This window comes from Dipodomys spectabilis, unplaced genomic scaffold (genome assembly GCF_019054845.1).
Source record: "Dipodomys spectabilis isolate Male_0828 unplaced genomic scaffold, ASM1905484v1 ptg000003l, whole genome shotgun sequence".
Classification (NCBI taxonomy): Eukaryota; Metazoa; Chordata; class Mammalia; order Rodentia; family Heteromyidae; genus Dipodomys; species Dipodomys spectabilis.
In genome coordinates, this window is record NW_024870680.1 from 16905201 (window position 1) to 16924683 (window position 19483).

The 19483-nt window shown below is 45.4% G+C and overlaps 2 protein-coding genes across 3 annotated transcripts in view; both read left to right on the forward strand.

The window, feature by feature from the left end:
- Positions 1 to 12832, forward strand: part of Stim1 (stromal interaction molecule 1) — a 184083-nt gene extending 171251 nt beyond the window's left edge. The window contains exons 8-13 of one of the 2 annotated variants that reach the window (XM_042687871.1): positions 580 to 747; positions 1241 to 1341; positions 1623 to 1858; positions 3465 to 3557; positions 5901 to 5967; positions 10919 to 12016. In XM_042687871.1, the coding sequence (XP_042543805.1) occupies positions 580 to 747; positions 1241 to 1341; positions 1623 to 1858; positions 3465 to 3557; positions 5901 to 5967; positions 10919 to 11435 (1182 nt within the window). In that variant the 3' untranslated portion in view covers positions 11436 to 12016. Of the gene's footprint in view, positions 1 to 579; positions 748 to 1240; positions 1342 to 1622; positions 1859 to 3464; positions 3558 to 5900; positions 5968 to 10918 lie in introns of both variants that reach the window. The other variant, XM_042687881.1, reaches the window with a different exon arrangement.
- Positions 12833 to 15447: 2615 nt separating this feature from the next.
- Positions 15448 to 19483, forward strand: part of Rrm1 (ribonucleotide reductase catalytic subunit M1) — a 43446-nt gene continuing 39410 nt past the window's right edge. Inside the window, exon 1 of the mRNA XM_042688407.1 lies at positions 15448 to 15737. Coding sequence (XP_042544341.1) covers positions 15719 to 15737 — 19 coding nt within the window. The 5' untranslated portion in view covers positions 15448 to 15718. The remainder of the gene's footprint in view (positions 15738 to 19483) is intronic.

Below are 19483 nucleotides of genomic sequence, written 5' to 3' on the forward strand. Positions count from 1 at the left end.
TTTTTTCTGTTTATGTGGTAATGAGGAATGGATCCCAGGGCTTTGTGCAAACAAGGCAAGCACTCTACCGCTAAGCCACGTTCCCAGCCCTGATGTGATTTCTTCATATTTCTTCATATTTCTCTTATGACAGTTGTCCCACAGTGTCCTGAGATCACTGTTACTGATTGTTTTGATTTGCGTAAGCAGAAGTCCTACCACATAGTGAATTAATAATGTCTGAGACCTAACCAAATACCAGAACCAGATTTTCAGATTTTTGAACCAACTGCTTTTTCTGCCACATGGTGATATCTTGAGGTTCACACAGACCCCAGTAAGAATCAACTTATGTAGTAGAGAAGAGTGCCTAGAGTGGGAAAAAAATGTTAGTTTTGAGTTCTGGTTAACACAACTGACAATGTGACCTTGAATAGGTTACTTCCTTCTCTGAGCTTATGTCCTTGCATATAAGATATGGAAAAACAAAATCCTTACCCTATCTCACTCTAGATGAAAACTGGATTCTGAAGCATCATTCAGAAGTGTTAGGGAGGGTTTTAGTATCAGAAACAGACTTGCATGCTCTTGTCTGCATAGGTTCGGGAGGCCTTGAGGAAAGCAGAGAAGGAGCTGGAATCACACAGCTCATGGTATGCTCCAGAGGCCCTTCAGAAATGGCTGCAGCTGACACATGAGGTGGAGGTTCAGTACTACAATATCAAGAAGCAAAATGCTGAGAAGCAGCTGCTTGTGGCCAAAGAGGGGGTGAGACCTCCCCTCCTGCCTTCTTTCCCCCTGTCCCTTTTCCTTTTCTCTGTCCCACTCTGTCCCTCCCTTTGGGCCAAGAGATAATGTGGTGGTGGGTTCAATTTCTTTTTCTAATGTGCAACTCCTGATACTTCCTTCAAGCTTCTAGATGAGGGAATGAGGGTGTAGGGATATTCCCTCCACCTGTCTCCGGGGAAAGATGAAGCAAGTGGAAACAGGCAGAGGGAAAGCTCTTCTAGTCCCAGGCTGCCATGAAGACAGTGATTCTCCCGGGGCTATGGTACTGACAGGGGAACCTTTTACTTCTTCTCTGGTTTCCTCTAGTCCCTTTGCCACTCCCTGCCTTTATCCCTCCCTTTCTGTCTTCCTTTTCTCCTCCTCAGCCTAAATTGTGCTAGGGAGAGAAGGACCCAGCCACAAGAATGCCCTTCTCACTTCTCCTAACATCTAAGCCCTGCTCTTTTTAAGATGGGGGGCTTCATCTTTGCAGGCTGAGAAGATAAAAAAGAAGAGAAACACACTCTTTGGCACCTTCCATGTGGCCCACAGCTCTTCCTTGGATGATGTGGATCATAAAATCCTAACAGCTAAGTAAGTAGCACAAGTTACCCACTTGGGCAACATTCATACTATCATTAGAATTTGAGGGTACATAGAACTTCTAACCCCAATTCTGTTTTTCCACTGATGGACTGAAAGTTCTGGTCTATTGCTCTAGTGGTGATCCAGCTCTCACTTTGCTCAAAAGTTTATGAATTTATTGTATTTTGTATCACAAATATCTCTGTAACTTGTTCTCTGAGAAGAGACCTTACTCTTTCTGGGTCTCCTACCCAGTCCACCCCTGCAGTTATTTTTCCATCTATCTTCAGGCAAGCACTGAGTGAGGTGACAGCAGCACTGAGGGAGCGCCTGCACCGCTGGCAGCAGATTGAGATCCTCTGTGGCTTCCAGATTGTCAACAATCCTGGCATCCACTCTCTGGTAGCTGCCCTCAACATAGACCCCAGCTGGATGGGCAGTACACGCCCCAACCCTGCCCACTTCATCATGACTGACGATGTGGATGATATGGATGAAGAGATTGTATCACCTTTGTCCATGCAGTGTAGGTGATCTCTTTGGTAGAGATGGGGATTTTCATTAGTAGGAATGAGGGAAGTAGTCTTTCATGTGTACTTCAGAAGTCTATGGCCTTTGCTGCGTTTAAATAACACATGGGGCAGATAACCAAGAAAACAGTTGACTTCTGACATGGGTTATTAAACACAATACACATCAAGGCATTTCTTTTATAGTTGTCCTTTTGATGGTTTTCCCTTGCTATATATATACTGTATCCTCATAGGTCTGTTGTGTTAAGTATGTTTTCCTTCACTCTTTGTTTTTCTGTTCATTTTCCCTTCCCCTCATGTTATCTACCTTTGTAAAAAATAATCTCATCTGAGATTTTTATTTACAATGTAAAAATGGCATTCATTTCGAATATTTTTTGCGTTTATTTTTATTTATGTTTCTTATTTTTTAATTGCTTAAGTAGATGAATGGAATGATATCTCTCTTTTTCTCCCTGCCTTTTTGTGTGAGGATGCTTATAGCAACATGTCCTTAAAGTGTTCTACCCCCAAAGCCTCAAGTTTGAAGGCATTCTTGGTCAGGAGAGAGCTCCTGCACACACATGGCTGGCTCTCCACCTGAACTGTTGGAACCGATCCTCTGTCCTGGGTCTTTCCTCTCCCTTCTTTTCCCTGAAAGTGATGTGGACTGAGTAGAACAGCGTCAAAAGGCACAACATTATGTGGGTATTCTTAAGGAAATTTTCCTTTACTGGCTCACAGTTGAAATTTTTTTTGGGGGGTCCAGTCGTGGGGCCTGAACTCTGGGCCTGGGCGCTGTCCCTCAGCTCTTCAGCTCAAGGCTAGTGCGTGAGCCACAGCACCACTTCCAGCTTTTTTCTTTTTGCTTATGTGGTGCTGAGGAATCAAACCCAGGGCCTCATGCATGCAAGGCAAGTGCTCTACCACTGAGCCTCCTTCCCAGCCCAGTTGAAATTTTCTTTAGCTGAGAAGTTTTTGTTTCATTTTTAAAGTAAATAAAATAGGTCTTCTTAAGGTAAAGCTGTTGTTCCCACCTGTGCAGTGGGGATGGCAGAAATCCAGGGCTGCTTTAGGGGGAGCAAAGAAGGCTGGATTCCCATTCTCTAATAATACATTGTCCCTAGACAAGCCTCTTTACCTCCTTGATCTGGTATCTTTTATGTGTGTACACATACCAGTACTAGGGCTTGAACTCAGGGCTGAGGGCCTGTCCCTTAGCTTTTTTGCTCAACCTTAGTGCTTTGCCACTTGAGTCAAAGCTTTACTTTTTGGTGATTAACTGGAGAAAAGAGTCTCATGGACTTTCCTGCCTGGGATGGCTTTGAGCCTTGATCCTCAGGTCTTAGTCTTCTGAGTAGCTAGGATTACAGATGTGAGCCAGTGATACCCAGATTCTTTGTATGTTTTTAGTCAAAAGCCAAACAAGGTTTGGATCACTGATGGGAAAACAGACCCTGACCTATTGATCCAAAAATTCCTGTGACCCAGGAAGGGAAGGACTTTCAATACCTTAAACACCTCCTACTCCCTGCCTTTCTCATAGCCCATTGATGGGCAGGCTGAAGCCCTCCATAAATCAGATTTTCTTCTCCTTTTGGCCTGGCTTGTTGACCCTAGATGCTGCCTGGCTGATGGGGCGTAGGTCCAGTGACCGCTCTCTCTGCTCTACATCCGCCGGCTCGGATGATCAGTCCCTCTGGAAATACCCGGGTTTGAGGAGCCCCTTTGGGGCTTTTGTTTTTTCCAACTTTTGGGACTAAACCAACACTCCTACCCATGGGCCCCTTCCCCTGCCTGTGTCACACCCCATGCCTGCTCCCTATATCCCCTCAGCACTTTCCCTACTAACTACAGGGAGGGGTTCGGGGGTGAGAAGAATCAGCCTACTTGGTCAAGAGCTGGAGAGAGAATATCCATGGTTATGGAAGGCTTTAGGCTTTTCCCTTCAACTCAGCTACACAGTATCTTGATGGCCCTTCTTCCAACAGGACTGGGAGGAAAAGAGGGAAGGCAAAACCACCCCTCTTTTTAAAAAATATTTTCCCCCTTTCTTTCCTGATTCTGTCTTGTTTTTCCCTCTTCCCCGTCCTATTATGGGTTTCTTCTTCCTCTTAGGCCTCCTTTTCTTTCTTTCTTTTTTTTTTTGGGGGGGGGGAGGGTCTGGTTGTGGGGCCTGAACTCTGGGCCTGGGCGCTGTCCCTCAGCTCTTCAGCTCAAGGCTAGCGCTCTACCACTTGAGCCACAGTGCCACTTCCAGCTTTTTTCTTTTTGCTTATGTGGTGCTGAGGAATCGAACCCAGGGCCTCAGGCATGCAAGGCAAGCGCTCTACCACTGAGCCACCTTCCCAGCCCCTTAGGTCTCCTTTTCATGTCCTGAAAGCCACTAGCTGCAGAAGCCCTGCCTTGCAACCCCAATCAGTGGAAAATTGTGGTCTCTCTCTCTGAGAGCCCTTCCAAGACTTCTGTCACCCTTATACCTTACACTTTTCATCTTTAAGTAGATAGCTGTCTACCACAGTGGAAGGAAGGGTGTAAGATTTGCATTTTTTTCATCTTGGATATGAGATTGAGCCCACGGGGTTGCTCTGTCACAATTCTAAATAACCTAGTGCCCAAATGGGCATGATAGTTATCATTTTCCAAGAGCTGTATTGGCATAATTGGTCCAGGAGCTAGATTCTTTTATGCATATTACAGGAAATTTGGAAAATTTAAAAGGTAAATAGTAGGATAAGAAAGGCATCCATGGTTCTACCATAGTTGAATACCTGTTCTTTCTGTATTTTGTCTGTAAAATAGTTGTAAATGTATTTAAGATAATGACCATCATTTATGGAGTGCCATGACCTGTGACAGATACATACATGATGATGAAGTCTCAGAATAACTCTTCAGGGTTGTACAAGTTGTGTAATAAAATGAGGATATAAGCTACTCAAATTATAGTTCCAGGTAAAAAGGCTTTGCTTGCAATTTTAGTGTTTTACATTCTGAAGCTCAAGACTATTCTATATAATTTTGTTTACGTCTTCTTCCCCTGAACATTTTTTTTTTTTTTGGTCCGGTTGTGGGGTCTGAACTCTGGGCCTGGGCGCTGTCCCTCAGCTCTTCAGCTCAAGGCTAGCCCTCTACCACTTGAGCCACAGCGCCACTTCCGGCTTTTTTCTTTTTTGCTTATGTGGTGCTGAGGAATCCAACCCAGGGCCTCAGGCATGCAAGGCAAGCGCTCTACCACTGAGCCACCTTCCCAGCCCCCTCCCCTGAACATTTTAATAGGAATTTTCCCATGCTCTTAAAATCCTTTTACTGCTATCTCTGTAGGGTTTTTTTGTGCTGGTCCTGGGGCTTGAACTCAGGGCCTGAGCATTGTCCCAGAGCTTTTTTGCACAGGGTTGGCACTCTTATCACTTGAGCCACAGCTACATTTCCAGCTTTTGCCCATAAGAGATAAGAGTCTCATGGACTTTCCTGACTGGGCGGGGTTTGAACAGTGATCCTCAGAACTCAGCCTCCTGAGTAGCTAGTATTACAAGCGTGAGGCACTGACACTTAACCTCATATCTCTGTAGTCTCTCAGAAAATAGATACGTTATCATTCTTCCCTTATCCCATCTTTTACGTTAACTTTCATACAATTATTAATGATAATCCAATTGATATATTCACCATAAGTCCTTGTCTAAGTTGTGAATTACTTCCTGATGTTGGTTTTGCTGAAAAGGCTGGTTCTTAGTGCTCTCCCGGACCTTGCCCCAGTCCCCTATCCTACCCTGTCCTGCCTGTGTCCTCCCACTAACTGCCTTGCTACCTCCCTTTATAGTGACATTGGCCTTAGGTCTTTTCCCACTGAAGTTGCCATTAAAATTGCCCTAGGCAGCTCATCTTCAATTTCCCATCCCATGGTGGGAGGTTTCTGGGAGATGATGCCCCTTTCTCCAGATTGGGCATCAAAGGCCCAGCAAAGCCTTCATCAGCCATTTCTCTATGGGTTGCTTGCCTGCCAGCCCAAAGCATGTTGGCCTTTCCTCACACCTTTCTTTACTTTCCTTGCAGCTCCCAGCCTGCAAAGCAGTGTTCGGCAGCGCCTGACAGAGACACAGCACGGCCTGGGATCTCAGAGGTTGGTAGAGGGCGAGGCTGGCCACTTCTTGACAAGCCGGGTATCTCTGCGGCGAATGCGCAGCCTTTCATCCGGACAGTCTTTCAGTTCTGAAGGCCACGGGACCAGTTCTCCACCTGCCTCTACTTCTTCTTCCTGTTCCTCTTCTACCACCACCACCTCCACCACCACCACCACCACTACCACCACTACCACCACCGTCCATGTCCACCCTGTTTATTACCACCACAGCACTTCCTATTTCCTCCAGATGGATCCCTACCCTGACCCATCCCCTTCTGACAGCACCGCTGTGATGCCTGGGCATTCAGAAAGCTTGGGGTATCATCTGTCTCTCTTTTCTTTTCCCCTTCCATTCCTTTCCTTTCCATTGCTTTTCCCTTGGCCTCTGCCTGCTGGCTGCTGCTTGGTTACCTCTGGGTGTGTATTGTGGGGGATTTTCTTGATGTTTCCTTTACCATCTCTGGAACTCCTTTTTAAGGTCAGCTTAATTTCTCATACCTTTCTCCCCGTCTCTGTCTGGGGTTTGCTGACTCTAAAAATGAGTATCTAACTCTTCCTTCATAATCCTATAGCACTTTTGCCTAAACTATGTACTTTATATCGGTTATCTTCATGGGGTCCTCACTTCCTTTATTCCTTCAACAAACGTTTGTTGATGTTTACTCTGTGCCAGGTTCTTCTGGGCATAGGAGTTCATAGATGATAAGATACAATCATAGTCATCACAAACTTCAGTTTGGTCTGGGAGAGGTACATAAATAATTATGTAAAAATTTGATAAGTGCTATGTGGGTGTTGAGGGAGGAGGAGTAACTAACAGTGTGTACCTGGGTGGAATGCTTCACCAATGAGATGACATTTGTGCTAACATCTTATACAGGGAAAAGAGAAAGTGTTTTAGACAGAGGAGACATTATGTGCAGAGGCATGGAGATGTAAGAGCATGTGATACAATAGATTCACAATTAAAATATTGGATATGTGTTAGTGGGAAGAAGAAGTAGATGAAACTAGAATGATAGGCTCAGAAAGTCTATTGTTTTAGGAGATAGAGAACTACAAAAGAGTTTCTGAAAGAAAGTATACTGATCCTACTTACATTTTAGAAATAAAATTTTATAGGCAGTGTATAGGAAGGAGATTACAAGAATCTAGAATTTATCATACAATTGTAGGGGAAGTACTATGATCCTGGGATAGAAAGAAAATAATTAACCTAATACATGGACGCAGAGGTGAAGGAAAGGGAAGAATCTAATATAATACATGTTTCTAACTTGAGTGACTGAATGAATCTAGTATCATTCATGTAACTGGAGTATAGAAAAGGGGAATCAGGTGTGGGGGTTTTGGACAAGAACAGTTGGGTAGGTTTAGAAGTGTAGAGTAGGAAGCTAGAGTTAAATAATTCACTAATATTCATAGCTAATTAGGAACAGAACACAGACAGGAAGTTGGCTTTCCATTTGAAGACACAGTTTTGGGTATTTTTGTCCTTCTACAAGGTCTCAGTAAGTGAACTGGAAAAGAATTGGTGAGAGACTTTGTCCCATAGTCTGCTCTGAGAGCTTCAGGGATTTCCCCTGCAGGTGAGAGCTAAGGTTAGAGTCTGGAACAAGCTTAGGGCACCCTCAGAAAGCCTCTGGTTGGGGAGGCAACTCAGTGATAGCTTGTTTGCCTAGCATGCCAATGGTCCTGTATTTGATCTTCAGTACTGCGGGGAGGAAAAAAGCTTCCCCTACTTCCTCTAAAATAACCTCTCCATCTGTGAAGTTATGACTATGGCCCTGTCCTGACTTTTGGGCTGTAATCTACTGATTTCATTGCTTTGTTGTTGTTTGTTTGTTTTTGTTTTATTCTTGCCTCCTTCTGACACTCATAATTTTAGCTTTGTCCCTTGAGCCTCTGGATAATTATCCTTGAGGGCTATTCCTTTCCCAAAGGGGCTGTCCTCACTAGGATTATTACCCAGCAGAGCTACATATCTTCACTGTCATCCTCATTTTCATCCAGAAGCCTAGAAAGGGAGACTATGACTGAATTAGGGGTGGGGATGGTAGAGGATGCTGTATATCTTATGCTCCAAGACCTAAGCTGAGGGCAGTGGGGAGGAAGGGTGGAAAGCAACTTGCATCTACTTGGCCTGTTTACTACTTAATTTTCTTTTGCACCATGCACCAGAGGATCATCTCTAAAGGCAAACAGGCTCTCTAGTAAGGTTAGTAACTTGGGATGGGAGTCTAAAGCAGTCCAGCCTTTGGGGAGGGACACCTCTAGTCAGAGGGTCTCAACACTTCAGGGAGGGAAGGTGATCCTGCTTCAGTGGGCCTTCTCCCTCCTATATCTACTCAGGCTTCCTCCCACACTTGTATCTTTCTTTGGAAGTCTCACCTTTTTGCTGATGAGGGCAGGCATAGGTGGATGGCAATGAAGACCAAATGGGACTGGGGGCTAGGAGAAGTAAGGCTAGGAGGTCTCCAATATTTTGACCTCTGTTTTAGTTACTATTGAGTTGCTGTGACCAACTATGTGACAAAAACAAATTAAAGGAAGATTTGTTTTGACCCATGGTTTCAAAGGGTTCTGTCCCTGGTCACTTGGCTCTGTATTCTTGCTCAGAACATCCTAGTCATGGGAGTCTTTGGCACAGGATGTTCTTCATTTCTCAGTGAACAGGAAGCTAGTGGCGGGGGCGGGAGGGGGGATGGGAGAGGGAAGGAGGGAGGGAGATGGGTGAAAGAAGAGACTGATGGGTTGGGAAGGTGGCTTAGTGGTAGAGCGCTTGCCTTGCATGCATGAGGCCCTGGGTTTGATTCCTCAGCACCACATAAACAGAAAAAGCCGGAAGTGGCTCAAGTGGTAGAGTGCTAGCCTTGAGCTGAAGAGCTGAGGGACAGCGCCCAGGCCCAGAGTTCATGCCCACAACTGACCAAAAAAAAAAGACTGACAAAAAGACAAATGCTGGTTGCAAGATATAGTTCCCAAGAACCCGACCCTAATGACCTACCTATTTCCTTCAGCTGGGTCTCAGGCCTCCCAAAATAGTCAAAATTTGTGTTGCTAGCTGGGGAACAAACGTTCAACAAGTGGTCTATTGGAAACATTTCATATTCAAATGATGACAGTTTCTTTTCCTTAGTGTTTGAACTGTCAGTTCTTTGGATCCTCACCTCTTGAGTTTAGAGGGTACTTTTTCTAAGTGTGCTGCTCCCTAAAACTTCCTTTGTACCTTGTTGAGTGCTTTACATGTGTGTGGAAAGGCAGAATATGTCAAGGATAGACATGGAGCTTACAGAAACAAGGACACATTTGGATAGAAACAAGGGCCAATGTCAGAATATGGAACCAAATTTAAGACTGAATATTTGTAAACATTAGCTTCTGTGGTTAAAACAGTATTTGTGGCATGGAAACTATAGCCAGAATTGTTCTCTGCTATCGTGGGTCCAGGACATGCTCACTGGAACATGGATGGCAGCTTAAGTTAGTTTTCCTGAGAATTAAACCTACAATAGCTATCAGCCAACCCCCCCCCCCCCCCCCGCCGCCCCCTGCTTTTGCCTGTCCTTTCTAGAAATCTCTCTTTTTCCTTAACTTCTGACACTTGCCCTCCCTCTTTCTGGATTTTGTGGTGCTCTCCTCTTCCACTCATGACTTTTTGCTGCCTGACTCAGATATTTAGACATTTCCTTTAACCTTTCCTGTGGTTCTCAAGCCTCTGGGAAACAGAAAGAGAGTTTGGGATTGGGAACCTTCTTTTGTCTGTAGAGGCAGGATCAATGACATCTGGAACTGGTTTATGATCTTCCTAGGAAGAGCTAGCCCCCTAAAGGGTCTCAGATTCCTGGAGTAGCTCTTTGTGTGCATGTCCAGTTTGTGATGGCAGGTCCTCAAAACTTAGCTTTGCAAAGAAAGCCTCTTGTGAGTGGTATTTCATATTCTAAACCTCCAAATTGTCCTGGAATGTAACTGAACTGGTATTGTCTATATTAGGCCAAAATCAAGGACCCGCAAAGATAGATAATTTGTCTAAGATCACACAGAAAAAAGCCTAGAGGTCTTCTGAACCCTACCCCTCATCTCAATCCCAAAGGCCAACATCCTGATGCCACCCTGGACTCTGGTTTACACTCTCACATTTCTCTGTGATCTTTAAATCATGTGAAAGAGTAGGATGAAGCAGCATCTTGGCCTTTGGAGTGGGTGAGGGATGTTTGCAAGGCTGTTCTAATCTCCCAGCCTGGCTCAGGCTCGCTGACTGCATGTGCCCTGTTCCTTGGAGCCTGGCCCAGAGTGAACATGTCCCAGGGTGTGACAGGGATAAGTGGGGGAGGAAGGCATGGAAAATGGTGACTTAGAGCAGCATGCAGTTTCTATGTTACCTTAAGTTTGTGTTTTAAGAAACCTAGTCAGCTATGGGAGGCAGAGATCTTACTGAGGATATTGACTGTAGAATTTAAGCCTACAATTGCACTAATTTAGGTATTGAGCAGGTTTGGGGCCCAGATATTGCAAACCCTTTTGCTTGACAGATTATGGTATAATGACATTTGTTTTTGTTTCCTTTTTATCTATCTCTTCTCTTCCCATCACTTTCCCCTTATTTCTCCTCTTGGTCTTTCTTATTGCTACCTGCTTGCTTACCTTTTTGTTTTTCTTCCTTCATGTTTTATGCTTTCTCTCCTTATATCTCTCCAATCTATCCCCATTCTCTCTATTCTCCTCTGTAAACCTGTACTCAACTTTCATTACTCATACTCTATCTTTCATCTGCCTACTCATCCTGTTTCTCTTTCCTGTTTATGTCTTCTCACATTGTTTTCCTCTCCTCTTTGCCCTTTCCCTTCTTACTATCCTGCACATGCCTGTTTCTCTCTCCTCTTTGCCCTTCCTCTTCTTCCTATCCTGTACACGTCCCTTTTCTTCCTTTCTGCCCTATGTCTTGCAGGGATTTGACCCATTCCGATTCGGAGTCCTCCCTCCACATGAGTGACCGCCAGCGTGTGGCCCCCAAGCCTCCTCAGATGGGCCGTGCTGCAGATGAGGCTCTCAATGCCACGACTTCCAATGGCAGCCAGCGGCTGACTGAGGGGGTCCATCCAGGATCTCTGGTAGAGAAAGTGCCTGACAGCCCCGCTGTGGCCAAGAAAGCATTACTGGCACTGAACCATGGGCTGGACAAAGCCCACAGCCTGATGGAGCTGAGCCCCTCAGCTCCACCTGGTGGCTCCCCACCTTTGGATTCCTCCCGTTCTCATAGCCCCAGTTCCCCAGACCCAGACACACCATCTCCAGTTGGGGACAGCAGAGCCCTGCAGGCCAACCGAAACACACGCATTCCTCACTTGGCTGGCAAGAAGGCCATGGCTGAGGAGGATAATGGTTCTATTGGTGAGGAGACTGACTCCAGCCCAGGCAGGAAGAAGTTAACCCTCAAAATCTTTAAGAAGCCTCTTAAGAAGTAGACAAATAGGGGTGACAGTGGTGAGACAGCTTTTCCTTCCCTGGGTCTTCTGCCTCCCTGTCCTTCCCTTTGTTCAAGATATCTGGCCCCTAGACCAGACTAGAGGGCTGGCCCAGAGGCTTGGGCACTGTACATACCCACCTCCCTCACCCTTGGGTCCTTCATCATTATTTATTAACTGACCACCATGGCCTGCTTGCCCTGCTTCCCTCTCAACCACGGGCTGCTGCTGCCACTCCCTCTCCACTTCAGTGCATGTCTTAGTTGCTGTTCCCTCAACTTCCAGCTCCACCTCTGGGGTGCAGCTTCTGTCTCTGCTGTCCCAGTTTGAGGTTTGATTTTTCTTTTGTTTGTTTTGTTTCTGTCTCCTGATTTTATGCTCCTCCCTCCCACCACTCCCCAACTTCCTGTAGCAATTGTGGGGAAAAAGGAGGAGTAACTTCTGACACCTGCTTATACCTCAGATATGTTCATCCCACCTGCAATCATTCTGTTTGCCACAGATGGGCCAAAGGTTTACTCTTAGGAGTTTGTTCTTTGGGAATGTAGTGGGCTGGAGAGAACCTCATCCTGGCCTCCAGTAGTTTGGGGGGGGGGCGGGAAGGTGGATAGTGAAACCAATTTCCAGGAACAAGCCACCAGAGCTTAAAGTGAGGCTAGGTTTGGGATGGATTGGGAGAGACCTCGCTTAGAGGATAAATGGATGCCAAAGCTGTGGCCTATAAGGCCCTCACCTCTCCTCTCTTATCCTGCCCACACCTGCCTTTTTCTTGCCCCTTTTACTCCATACTGCAGGAGCATTAGTCTCTATGAGGTGCTGCCCCAAAGCAACCCAAAGCATCAATACTCCTGGAGCTCAGGACAATTGGCTCCCCTGGCTGTGTGAGCCACCAGTCATGACTCAGGGCTCTTGTGAAACCCTGGAGTCGTTTGGCAAGAATGTTGTTGTATTTGAACCAAAAGATACAAGTTTAAACGTGAACAAAAGGAAATCTCCTGAATTTCCCAAGTGCCTGCACAGTGTACTCCCCTTGTCAGATTCCCCTGATTTTCGTGTACACGTAGTCTGGGCCAGAGGCTCAAAAAGGACACAACTGGTTTGGAAAAGAGGTGGTGAAGGAAGATGGTATATATGAAAGCTGCTGTATGACCACTTCCCTCTACCCTTCTCATCTTCTAGACAACTCTCTCCTTTACCTATTTTTGCTATGGCTGTAAAGGTATTTTTCCTCTGCCCCACTCTGCCATGCTGAACCCTATTGTGGGTACAACTGGGACTGGTCTTAGGAGGGTGCCAGGCTTCAGACTGCCTTGTGCCCACTGGACACCCTCACTTGGGTTTTTCCGTGTTATTTCATAAGACTCTTTGAAGTCCAATAAAGCATGTAGGAGATTTTAGCCTCTATTGTCTTTGTCTGTCTTTGTGTCTTGTGTGTTCTCTGTGGCTTACAAGACTAGATGAAGGAGAGATTGTTGTTCTGACATGGGAAAATGAAACTCCAGTGCATAAGCCTAAGAGCTCTCTGGGTAAAGTTAAAGACTGCCTAGGTAAATTTGAACTGCAGATAAGTAAGTTTTTAATTAAAATTATGCCTTATACAATATTCGTGACACAATTTTATTTCCTAATTTTGACAATCCTGTTTCTGGGTCATCTTGAGTCTATGGGGTTATTTATGACTTCCTGTGACTTGGAATGAATGACTTTACAGGGATCTTGAGCAGCATCTGGAGAACATCAAGGCACCAGTTAAAGTTGTAAAAGGTTTTGGGGGGAAAGATGCCATAGAAAAAATTTAATAAAGGTAAGTTTGTGTAGCTAAGACCAGAAGCTTTCAATCAGCCTTGCATGTTAAAACTCTCATCTGTTCTTATCCACATTTAGACACCAATTCTAACCTCCACAAGGCAATAGCCGCCTTGTCTCAGACCCTATTCCTACAATCATCCACAACTGGAGTCTTAGGTCAGAGACCTGATTTAGGGAGTTCCAACATGTCAGTTACCCCAAAGAAAACAAACAGAAGTTAAGGTAAAAAGGCAGGAAATGATTTATTCAGCATAGATATGCTGAGAAGAAAACTAAACATTTTAGCTTAGCTTTGGGATGAGGTAGTGCTATAAAATTTAGGTATGGTTTTGTGTGTGTGTGTGTGTGTGTTAGTCTGGGATTTGAACTTACACTTGAAGGCCCTCTACTGCTTGAATCATGCCCTCCCCCCATCCCTCGGCCCATCTTTAGGTTTAAGTAAAGATTGGGGAGAGGGGGGCAAGAAGTTTGAATAATTAACCTTTTTTTTTTTTTTTGGTTGGTCCTGGGACTTGAATTCTGGACCTGAACAGTGTCCCTGTGCTCTTCAGCTCAAGCCTACTGTTCTATCACTTGAGCCACAGCACCACTTCTGGTTTTCTGGTGGTTTATTGGAGATAAGAGTCTCACATACTTTCCTGCCTGGGCTGGCTTTGAACTGCAATCCTCAGATCTCAGCCTCCTGAGTAGCTTGGATTACAAGCGTGAGCCACTGGTGCCTGGCAAACCTTTCTTGTTCATAGTGTGATAAGGTTGATCCTTAGTTCTGGTCCTGCAAAATGGTTGGAAAAAGTCCTTATTGCTTGCTCAGACAATTCACTTACTATGGGATTACTGCTTTTTCTCCAGGTGCAGCATCACCATTATAGGTGACTGCCTCATTTGGGGATTGATGTGCCCTGAGAGGTTCACTGTTGCTTGGGGATTGAGAGTAGTTTTGATTTCCTGTCATGCATATTATCAACTAGTCCTTTTATCCTCAGAATCCAAGGCTCAGGGGGAAAACACAGCCAGAGAGGGAAGAAATGGACTTAGTGATTATGTTCTCCTCCAAATACCCACTAATTATCCCATTAGGGATGGGAGGGGATAAGGAGGAAGGTGTTATGGTCATTTTCTTTATTAGTTACTTCCTGTTGATGGTGCTATAGGAATCTTGGAATGAGAGATTTGCACAGAGTCAGAAATCCCCTGTGCCCACTTGGGAGATTAGATAGGAATCTTCTATTTTTTGGATACTCTCTGAGTGATTGAGTGAGCATGCATGTGAAATGAAGGCAATGATGCTAGTACTTTTTTTTTTTTTTTTAGGGAGAGAAAATAGCTTAAAAATTTTTAGTATCTTGTAGTTGTACAAAGGAGTTGCCCTTCACTGAAGAAGTTTATGAATATAGTGCATCCTGATCAGTGTTACCCCTTTCAACATTCCCACCTACCCTTCCCAACCTACCTTTTCCCATATTCTTTACTTAATTTTAAGTTATGTTTGAATTTTTTTTTGCCACTTAAACCAGATTATGTGTACAATACATCTTGATCTGTGTCACCTGTGTCACCCCTTCAACATCTTCACGCCCCCCTCCCCTTATATTTCTTTCAATTCTGTGATAAATACAAGTTTTTGCCTACAAGATGCCAGTCTTACTCTTATTTAACTTGTAGACTCAATTGAGGAGTCGGTGCTTTTTAGGTCTGAGAACCTATTATCCAACTACTGGAGAAAAGGCAAAAAGATTATGTCCCTACTTAAAAATCTCCCAGGTCTCTAAGGATAAAATCAAAACACCATTGGCCCACTTTGGCCTTTCTCCCACTCTGGAGAGCCAGGATTCTGGCCAACCTAAACGCACTCGGCTGAGCTGCCTTGGCCCGTGGGTCCTAGAGTAGAGCTCACATCCAAAGCTCATGAAAATGCATCAATCAAAACAAGAAAAAGTGTTCTGGACGGTTGACTTCATTGTGAATTCAAAAATCCTTGCCCCGTAGGACTTCAGGCAGGAGTCCCAGGCAGGAAGGGCCAGGACAGAGCTGGCAAGTTCCACCAGGGTACCCGGCGGATTCAGCTTTGCCCACATCAAACATGGCGGCGGGAGAAAAACGTGCCCGCCAGCCTGCCTGCGCGCATCCAGAGAGCGAGAGGCGCGGTTTCCGGGGTCTTGCCCACACTCAACATGGCGGCCGCAGAGTGACGCTAACTTTTGCCTATTCGGCTCCGGGCGTGGGCAGCGTCTAGTCGCGTCACTCGAGCTCCGTCGCCCCGTTTTGTGCGTCACGGGTGGCGGGAGCGGGAAGGAATTCGGATTGTCGCGCCTCTGCTCGGGCGGAGAGAGTGCGGTCTGCACCCCGATTCCGGACCCTTAGGCCTGTGAACCCTGCTGCAAGTCCGAGCCTTCCCTCTCGGCCTCCGTCTCGGTCGTGCCGGCGCCTCGCAGCTGCAGCTCCGCCTGGAATTAGCGCCTCAGCCACTAGCGGCGATGCATGTAATCAAGCGAGGTGAGGGGTCCGGGAAGGTGGGTTGGGTGGGTGAGGAGAGATGGAGGAGGGGGCTGTGGGTGGCTGAGGCCGGAGCTGGTACCCTCGTCCGCCCACCGGCCGGCCGGCCGGCCTCTGCCGCTTCCCGCCCTGCCTTCCCGCCCTGCCTTCCCGCCCTGTCAACCATCTCGGCCTCCGCAGTCAGCCTCTCTCCTTTCTCCAGGCCTTCAGTACGCGCACTCTCGTCTTTGTCATTATGCTGTCGTTCACCATAATCACTGCCCTGTATCGAGTGGTTTCAAGGTGCAGGGTGATTCCCTACCACAACCCTGGGAAAAGGTCGTTAGCTCCACCTCACGAGTGAAGAAACGAGCTCAGGGAAGGGTGACTGACCCAAAGCCCTTCAGCTAGGCGCTGGGGAGGCCAGGGTGGGATCTCAGAGTGAGGACTGAGTTGTTTGAAAATTAATTGTGAGCTTGGTAACCAGTGCTAGGCACAACAGGAAACCAGGAAAGACAGGACTCTGGGGCCCAAAATAGGCACCTGTTACTTTTCCTGGTCAGCTTTTGGGGGTGAAAAGAACATCCCAGACACAAACGGCATTCCGGAGTTTGCTCTTTGAACCAGATTGTATTGTCTTTCAACCCCAGTCATAGCCCCAGAGAAGAGCCTGTGTGACAGGCACTGTTTTCCTTTCTCATGGGAAGACTGGGTCAAAAAAAAGGAGGCCAGGGGCTGGGAAGGTGGCTCAGTGGTAGAGTGCTTGCTGGGTTCGATTCCTCAGCACCACATACGCAAAAAGAAAAAAGCCAGAAGTGGCGCTGTGGCTCAAGTGGTAGAGTGCTAGCCTTGAGCTGAAGAGCTGAGGGACAGTGCCCAGGCCCAGAGTTCAGGCCCCACGATCGGACCGCCCCCCCCCCCCCCAAAAAAAATCCAGTAAAAAAAAGGAGGCCATGCTACTCAGGAGGCTGAGTGGTTCAAAGCCAGCCTGGGCAGGAAAGTCCATGAGACTCTTATCTCCAATAAACCACCAGAAAACAGGAAGTGGCACTGTGGCTCAAGTGGTAGAGTGCTCACTTTGAGCTGAAGAGCTGAGGGACAGTGCTCAGGCCCAGAGTTCAAGGCTCACGACCGACAAAAAAAAAAAGGCCATGGCCAAGGGTTTTGACTGGGTGGGGGACTTGTACTCATATTCAGCAGTTTCTCATTAAGTTTGTGTCCAGCCCTTTGCTAGCAGTTTATAAGAACAAACAGTCCCTTCCTTGGGAATAAGTTGGAAAAAACAACATATTTAGAACAACACATAATTAGAACAGAGTCACATGAGACAAGCAGAAACAAGAGTTGTAACTACTTTCTTTTGTAAAAATGAAGTTTAAGCCAGACACTGGTAGCTCATGCCTATAATCCTAGCCACTCAGGAGACTGAGATCAGGGGTTAAGGTACAAAGCTAGCTCAGACAGGAAAGTCCTCAAAATTTATCTCCAATTAACCACCAAAAAAGCTGGAAATGTAGCTGTGGTTCAGGTGATAGAGTGCTAGTCTTGAACAAAAATGCTTAAGGACAGCACCTAGGCCCTGAGTTCAAGGCCCAGGACTGGCACCAAAAAACAAAAAAGCCCTCCAAAACAAAGGTATTTCAAAAATATAGTAATTTAGTAAATCCTTAATGACTGAATGGATTATTGGACTAGGTAAACCTGTGTTGGATTTTAAACCATTTAAGTCAACTTTAGAATAACTAACATAAAAAGTGCTATCTACAGTAAGCAGGATTAATTTTGATTCTCATTCCTTCGGTTTCTTTTTGCTTTGGTGGTACTGGAGAGTTTAAACCCAGGGCCTTGCACTTGCCAGGTGGGTGCCCTACTATTTGGGGATCATGTCTTTGATCTTATAGAACATAATTTGATCCAGATGGCTCTTGTTCTAGATTCTGCCACTGAACTTGTTAATATTCAAAGTGTATTAAGATTTTTGTTGGATTTTTTTTTTGGGGGGGGGTCCAGTTGTGGGGCCTGAACTCGGCCTGGGCGCTGTCCCTCAGCTCTGCAGCTCAAGGCTAGCGCTCTACCACTTGAGCCACAGCGCCACTTCTGGCTTTTTTCTCTTCTTTTTGCTGAGGAATCGAACCCAGGGCCTCATAAATGCAAGGCAAGCGCTTTGCCTTCCCAGCCCTTGTTGGATTTTTTTCTTTTTAAATGTACATAATGTTTTTCTTTTTTTCCTGCTGTTGTTTTCTCCTACTTTCATATGCCAGTGAAATAGCAAGACTATTGAGGTTTTTCATTATTATTATTTTTTTGTTTTTGCCAGTCCAGGGGCTTAAACTTGGGGCCTAGACATTGTCTCTGACCTGCTCTTTGCTCAAGGCAAAAAGCTGTGGCCACTTGCTGGTTTTTTGGGGGGCGGGGAGGAGGAGTGGTGGTTGTTTATTAAGAGTAAGAGTCTTATGGACTTGCCCAGGCTGGCTTTGAACTGTGATCATCAGATCAGCTAGGATTACAGGCATGAACTACCAGTGCCTGAGGAGTTTTGTTTTGTTTTTAAGTTTTTGTTGTTGTTATTATAAAGGTGATGTACAGAGAGGTTACAGTTACATGAGTCAGGAAAAGAGTAAATTTCTTTTTGGACAATGTCACCCCTTCCCTCACTCTTCCCCAGTCTGGCAAGGTTTTTTTATTTATTTTAATATAAATTACTCAGAAGAAAAAGCAACGATTTACTTAGTGGGCTAATACTTTGCTGAACACTATGAAGATAATAGAGAAAGCAGCTCCATCTTCACAAGAACTTAAAGTTCTTAGGGATTTAGAAATAATCCATAGAAAGTTGTTAGATAAAGGAAGGGAATAGTAGATAAGTTTTTCATTATTTGTTATCTTGAGTTATTTTTCCTAGTGGGAAATACACACGCACAGGCACACACACACACACACACACACACACACACACACACACACACACACACACACACACACACACACACACACACACACACACACACACACACACACACACACACACACACACACACACACACACACACACACACACACACACACACACACACACACACACACACACACACACACTGGCTGCCAATGGCTCATGCATATAATCCTAGCTACTTAGGAGGCTGAGATCTGAGTATTGTTTTTCAGAGCACAGACACACACACACACACACACACACACACACACACATACACACACACACACACACACACACACACACACACACACACACACACACACACACACACAGGCTACCAATGGCTCATGCATATAATCCTAGCTACTTAGGAGGCTGAGATCTGAGTATTGTTTTTCAGAGCCAGCCCGGTCTGGAAAGTCTATGAAAGTCTTATCTCCAAATAATCACCAGAAAGTTGGAAGTTGAACTGTTTGTTGCCCAAGCAGTAGAGCTCTAGCCATGAGCAAAAGCACTCAGGGACAGTGTGTGCAGGCCTTGAGTTCAAACCCCAGTACCTGCAAAAAAAAAAAAAAGTTGAGAGCCATTTGTAATAAATAGTAAAAGTAACTGATTGAATTGTAACCAGTGCTTTGGAATTTACTGTTGTGTTTCTAAAACTTTGGATTGTAACCCGAATAAGAAATAGATTATAAATACATGTATAATATATATGTATGTGTATATATGTATACATATATATGTATATACGTATACACACACCTACATAAATCTGAAACAAGTTTATAAACTTGTATCTTTACATCTGTGACTTATTCCTTATCCTGTCTTC